Raw genomic sequence first — 7,086 nt, forward strand, 5'->3', positions numbered from 1 at the left:
CAGAGTATCTGGTGAGAGTTTAGGGGAAGAAAATGTGGGCACAGGGCAGTGATGGGAATTAAATTCCCAGGAACAAAAAACGTGCTGAGGTGAAAACTATACCAGGCTCTCCCTCCGGTCACCAGCGCTGACTGGCATGCGACGGGAGGAGAGCCTGGGAGCGATTGCGCTCTGGGGGCGAAGTCTCGCGAGACTACGGCCCCCAGGCGTCTATTGGATAATAGGAGTGAGAGAGCCCGCCTCCCGAGTCCAGCACGCGAAGCGATAGGACGGCGGGGGCGGCTCTGCAGGAATAGAGCGAGGCGGAGGATCCGCCTCCTTGGCGACGCGCGCTCGCTCTATAGAGGAGAGAGGAGGGGGAATCTGGCTAAGATGGCGCGCCGCATAGGAGATGAGGAAAAGAAGAGAGAAGGGAGCGTATGGCCGCTGGAGACCGCTGACGATCGCAGCGATCCCAGCGGAGCGGAGGTAAGAATATAGGGGCACAGAAGTGCTAAAGACAGAGGTGGAAAAAGAAAACAGTAAAATAAGGATAAAAAGCTTTGGGGAATAAAAGCTTTGGGTGTCAGAAAGGCAGGGATTTTCTTCAAAATCGCACCAATAATAGACATGTAAATATGAAAAGATAAAATAATAGATGTATCAATATCAATAAAATTCTTTTGGTGATACTTATCTTGTGCTCCGCCGTGAGCAGAAAGAAAGAGGAAGATTCTAGTGAGAGCAGTCCATTTATAGAGACTAGAATGGGAGTGGTTTAGGCCATGGGACTGCTGGGAGGTGTGGTTCTATCAGTTTTTTCTTTTATTACGTTAGATGTTTTACACTTCTGCTGTGAGCATTAAAGCGGATGTGCCACTAAACAAATATATTAAAAGCCAGCAGCTACAGATACTGCAGCTGCTGACTTTTAATATAAGGACACTTACCTGTCCTGGAGTCCAGCGGTGATCGCAGCAGATGACGAGCCGATCGCTCGTCACCCTGCTGCTCCCCCCTCCATCCACGGTGAGGGAACCAGGAAGTGAAGCGCTCCGGCTTCACTGCCCGTTCCCTACGGCGCATGCGCGAGTCGCGCTGCGCCCGCCGATTGGCTCCCGCTGTGTGCTGGGAGCCGAGTGTTCCCAGCATACAACGGGGGACGGACGGGAAGGGGAAAAAAAACCCGTCCTTTGCCCGTATCGTAGGGCCGGAAGTGGGTGCAGATACCTGTCTGTAGACAGGTGTCTGCACCCCCCTCCCCCCTGAAAGGTGTCAAATGTGACACCGGAGGGGGGGAGGGTGCCGATCAGCGGGACTCCACTTTAGAGTGGAGATCCGCTTTAATAAAGAAGGATTAATGCATAAGATATGAGCCTCCTGTCTGATGTATAATTATTATTACAAAATAATTTCATGTGATTTGTTTTTGCACAGCAAGGTTTATGCAGTAGCATGGCACAGCTGTATTCAATAATAGAGCTAATGGGTTGTCACAAGCTCCCATCAAGAGAGCCTGACTATGCCCAGCTTTTCCACCCAGCTACTCCATTCACAGAAACTATACTACAGCTTCTTTGATTGAATCAGGATCTATGAATGGAGGACTTGGATGATTGAAAGATCCACCCCCTCTATTCATAGATTGTGTATCATAGAAGCTGTAGAACAGCTTCTATGAATGGAGGAGATAGATGGAAAGGATGGGCATAGTCGGGCACTCTTGATGAGTGCCTGCCACAGGTCCCTGCCACACCGGAAAATTAAAGGGAGAGGGAATAGATGGATTAGATTTCAGTTAATGGAGGAGCCAACAGCACAAGGGACACAATGGATTATAAATATCAGCGGTGGTCTGTCCATTTGGGTCGCAGGGGCGCCACCCCCCTAATCCATGCGTTCAGCCCCTACTTTACATGCAGTGTGCCAGATGCATGGATTCTAATGGGAGTTTTTTTTTTTTTTTTAGAAGCACATCATTAGAGCCGTAGGCTTCAAAAAAGGGTGGACTCGGTGCGCAGAGCACTGCACCCCGAGCCCACCCAGTTGTGTGACAATAACAAAATTAATATTCGCTATTGTCTTCTTGATTCTCCTCTAGACCAATCCCGGTTCAGGAAGCAGGTCCTGAGACCCTATTGGCCGAGGAAAGAAAGTGATCCCATTTGGCGCCGTTGAGGAGGAGGAAGGAGATGCAGGTGAAACAGTGCCACCGTGAAGCCGAGGAAGGAGATGCAGAGGCCCACTGCCTGGAGGGAGCCTGCAACCTAGATGGGTTAAGTGTGGGGACCAATTGACCGACCGGGGGGGGTGCAGGAAATGCAACCCACCAACCACCACTGGTAAGTATTGTCCTTTGCGCTGATAGAAATAATGCATCCATTAGCAATAATCACTGCATGCTCTCCTGACAGGGATGGCTCCCCATATGCAACCCACAGCGGGAGAACACAATAGCTCAGCGGGAGCTATTCCAGGAAATCGTAATGGTCTATGGCTGTCTTTAGGCTTTGAAATACTCCCTTATCGGACATAGATAACCCTTAAGGGAAAACAACGAATTGATTGAACTGAGAAAACAATCTTTAAACTGCACGAAGCACTGCAGGTAAAAATCTTCAAAGAAAACAGAAAACCAGCTCTAATACATTGTCACTATGCTTGTATTACACGTAGTACACTGAAGATGGTGGTGCAAGGACACCAGAGTGAAAGAATTCTAAGCAGTAACCACAAAGCTGGTAATTATGTTGTGAACTATTAGGGGACAAAAGGAAATCCAGCACTACAGATGTCAGGTAGAATATCTCAAGGAATTATACGTAATACGGATTTCTGGCCTAAATCCAGAAGGTGTGTCACACAACATTCTATTGTGAGACTGTGTCGTAATCCATCATATAGGTGTGTCCCCTACACTTTATAAATACCGCTTACTTACAACTAGTAACACATGTGACAAACACAGAAACAGAAGACATCCGAAGAGGAAATCTCTGCATTAAAAGGTAGGCATTGATTTTACTAAATCCATACAAACATTTACTTTTTATCCAATATTTCTGGGTTAGATATGACACATATGGAAATATTTAATATTTAAAAAAATATATATATGTATGTCTATATGTTTTTGCTTTTCCAAAAAAAAATAAAAAAAATCTAAGTAGCCTATCTGCATAGTACTGTAATAAGTATTTGTCTTCTCCAACAACTTGACTGCAGTCCATGCAGTTGTAGATCAGACACTATGTTGAGGAATGCATGTGTTCCTGATGTAGAGGTGCCTAATGTCATGCAGGGGTACTTACCATTTACTACGCCTTTTCCTGTTATAGTATATAACCTCAACTCTAGCCAGTTTTTTGGCAGATGTTAATCACGTACTTTGCATGCTTTTGGACTTTAGGAAATTTCAGGCGTGTAGTTTTGGAACTAACCACGCTACAGAGCTAAAGGGAAAAAAGGTATCCAACATGCCAATGTCCTTTAGCCAGACTCCACATTGTGTATTGCCCTTTGCTGTAATATAAGGTAAGTTAATTTGTCATTCTGGACATATATCTATGATCTTAAAAGCCCAAGAACCCCGGAGAAACGGCCAGAGTTTCCAGTATCAAGCTTAGGTCATTACAAAAGTCTCAACCTTCTACTTAATGTGATCCCTTTATAACAAATTTTTTATCTGCAATAAATTTAGTACACAACGTACAGTTAAATGTGTCACTAGCTACAGTCATTCTGGTAAGTGAAGACAAAATAAACATTCACGTAGAGTCATGCATTTATAATAGGAAATATAAAGTATTTGTATTAGTGTGATGATGTATGTCAAGAAAACTTCACATTTAGATAGAGCCTGGTGGGCTCAGATAACTCTTGGCTTCTTATATGGCTTGGTTACTTAAGCAGTGAGATCTTCCTGCGATAATGACTGACTTAATTTCCATTGATCTGGGCATTTTGGGTGTTCCCATTTTCATTTTGTCATTTTCTGTTACATTTGTCATAATATTAACTATATCAATAAATAACATTAACAAATTGTTAAAATACTAATAAGGATATAGATAATCCAACATTATAGCAAGTGTGCAGATCCAGAAATATAAGTACCGGTAGATGTCTTGCCATTTTTCCAATAGAATTCTAGAATGAGAGAGAGAAGAATCTGTCAAGTTATATAAGTCACCATCATCCACCATGAACTGAAATATTGGTTTTAGTTGGCCTGATGCTTAAAGGGTTTGTTACCCACATGTCTTACTTTATATAATCTGCTCGGTCTCCTAAGGAGACCTGTGTGTGTTGTATAAAAAAAGAAGCTGTATATCCCGTATCTGTGAGTGCTGATCGCGCACATCTCTCCTCTCCCTGTGTGACAGATGCAGCGGAAGGGGCTGAGATTCCCCCACTAACATCAGTCTGAAGGGGAGGAGAGGAGAGAGAGCTGCGGATGACAGAGGCATGCAAACTGACCGCGGTGTCAGGGCTCAGCAGCCATGATTACTGTGGTCAGTTTACATAGGGGAGGGGAGAAACTGGCAGGATCAGCCAGGTTTTTTAGGTGTTACAGGGGTCCAAATGACACAGGACAAGCACTGTGTCATATAACATGCTTTAAAGGAGCAGGATCCTTTTTTTTTCTGGGTTAACATGCGCTTTAAGATAAGTACAAAGAATATAAGGAATACTTATATGTATTAGAATTAGGATAAAGGGGTAAGAGAAAAAAAGAGACTGGCATCCTGGTCTTGGAAGGAAGCACAACCTTACAGATAAGGGCCCTTTCACACGTGCGGACGAACGGACCGTTTATTACAAGTCGGTTTACGGACTTGTAATGTATCCCTATGGGATTGCAGACATTAGCGGATGATGCATCCGCTAACGTCCGTAACGATCCGCGTCCGCAAAGTTCCGCTGTTTCAGACGGAAGAAAACCCTATTTTTCTTCCGTCTGGCGGAACGGATCGGATGAATACGGACAGACGGTCCGTATTCATCCGATTCCCCATAGGGGAGAGCAGAGCAAAGACAGGGCGGTCTCTGCACAGCACTGCAAGGAATCCCCGCTGAGCCAAACGGGCTAACGGAGCGGATCAATACGGATCCGCTCCGTGTGAAAGAGCCCTAACTCTTTAGCACAAAAATTTTGACCTTTTAAAAAATAAAACCTTGGATAAAATTGAGAAAATCTTAAAGATACAAAATATTGTATTAATTTCCAACAAGAAATAAAGGAATAAAGGTTTTCACAGAAAAGAATTTCAAAACCCAAAATATAAGTACAATGTGCATTAATTTATAGCAACCAAACAGTTTGATAGTAAAAGACTTACAAATTAGGTGGTATTGGTTCCCCATACTTTGTTCATTACAAAAAGTATCAATAGTGTTCTAGTTTTTTTTTTTTTTAAATACCAATATTTATAACGATTTTGTTTCATACATCTTACATCAAAGGAAACTTGCACTGGTGGAATATATAGACTGCCATTAATGACCTCTCTTTCTGAAAATGCTAGTTGTCTGGTTGTCATGCTGATCAAACTGCTTTAATGCTTTTTGAGGTTCTATCTTGGAACAAGACCAATAGTTTGGGTTCCACCCTGTCTGTCTTTAAGACAATTGCAGCAAGAGAATTGAGACTCCTCTGTTTGCCATGAGAGGTTCTAGACTCTTTAACCAGAGGGTTACATTGACAGACCTCAGTAAAGGAGTCTATAAAACATATGTGTTTGGTGTTATGGTAATGTTGTTTCTTTTTACTTTTTTTACTCCAGGAATACCAATAAGTCAGCATGAAGCTGGGGAGAATTGCTTTGCTGGGTGTGACCATCTTACTGGTGACACAGATTCTCACGGTGGATGCAAATAAGCAAAGAGAAGGGAAGAAAGACAGAGAAAAGGCAAATGGAAACCAGAAACAGAGAGGAGCTAACAAAGAAGAGAGAAAGGAATCTCCCTCCAGTCCTGCAGAAAAAGGGAAAGGCTCCAAAGGAGGGAAAGGTTCTCTTCAAGGGAAATTTGTTAGCAAGGAGAAAGCAGACTGTGTGTGGTCCGTGTCTGGTACTGAGACTGTGGCTTTAAATGTTGACTGCACTAAAGAGGGCACTAAAATATCTTGTACCTTTGGTGGAAATCCCTCAGCGTGCCCAAAGTATGCCACAAATGAAAAACCCTACTGGAAACAAATCACTCGGGCACTAAGAAAGCAGAAGAACATTTGCCAGGATCAAAAGGCTGTGTTGAAATCTAAGGAGTGCAAGAAAGGACCACCAGAGGCCCACTTGAGCTACATCATTCCCAGTGTGCCAACAACTGGACCAAGGCATCATAACCATGAAGAACCTAAGCCAACACCCAAGGCCGACACTAACGCAGAAAATGACTGTGTGGAGGATGCAGATGTCCTTGAAAAGCAAAGAATGGCCAAAGAGTATTGTGGGGACTCGTGGCATTCATGGTGCTCCTTGTTCTTTTCAATGGTGCAGGGAAAAACCTGCTAAACCTTTTTCTGTAATTTAAAGCAATGTTTTATTCAAATTTTAATAATGCTGTATGCAGATGTATTTAAAAAATTCAACCCAATGGCCTGCAAAAGAGTTATGTTACACATTTTCAGAATCCTCTATCTAATATGGATTTGTTAAAATACCAGTAAACCGAAATTACAGACCAGTGTGGTATAAGTAAGCTTCTAATAACAATACAAAAAGATAGCACCACTCAGAGCCTCACCAGCTAGGGGGATCAGCCGCAAAAGCCTTGAGGGGTGCATCTGTCACCCAAACACAAGATGAAGAGGGGATTTAGGCCATACTACAGTTCAGATCAGAGCTATGCTGAAAATGTTTATTCTTCCAATCAGAGAATTCAAAACCTGCTTTGATGATGCGCTTCACTTTATGGGCAAAATGACTGCACAATTAAACCCTATAACATGGCAAAATGCATCAGTGGAGGAGCTGAGTTTAGCAGGAGTTGTTTGTTACAAGGCTTTTTACTGAAGCGCTAATCTAAACAGCAGTGTGACTTAAATTGGTGAGACTTGGTGAGACTTTATCTAGGGTTCATATAATGCCAACAATAAAAGGGTATGTC

At 43.1% G+C, this 7,086-nt stretch overlaps 1 protein-coding gene across 2 annotated transcripts; it reads left to right on the forward strand.

Moving 5' to 3' along the window:
* Positions 1–2,885: 2,885 nt before the first annotated feature.
* LOC120923000 (fibroblast growth factor-binding protein 1-like) lies at positions 2,886–6,671 on the forward strand. 2 transcript variants are annotated; one of them, XM_040334857.1, is made up of 2 exons: positions 2,886–2,984; positions 5,764–6,671. In XM_040334857.1, exon 2 carries the CDS (start codon positions 5,784–5,786, stop codon positions 6,489–6,491), a length of 708 nt encoding a protein of 235 aa, XP_040190791.1. In that variant the 5' UTR covers positions 2,886–2,984; positions 5,764–5,783; the 3' UTR covers positions 6,492–6,671. The 2 variants fall into 2 exon arrangements, with proteins under 2 accessions (XP_040190791.1, XP_040190792.1); XM_040334858.1 differs by having other exon boundaries at positions 2,891–2,987; positions 5,766–6,671.
* Positions 6,672–7,086: the final 415 nt, after the last annotated feature.

This window comes from Rana temporaria, unplaced genomic scaffold (genome assembly GCF_905171775.1).
Source record: "Rana temporaria unplaced genomic scaffold, aRanTem1.1, whole genome shotgun sequence".
NCBI classification, from domain to species: Eukaryota; Metazoa; Chordata; class Amphibia; order Anura; family Ranidae; genus Rana; species Rana temporaria.

Excerpts from the sequence above, each read along its gene's own strand:
- LOC120923000 (XM_040334857.1), top strand. The coding sequence starts at position 5,784 with ATGAAGCTGGGGAGAATTGCTTTGCTGGGTGTGACCATCTTACTGGTG.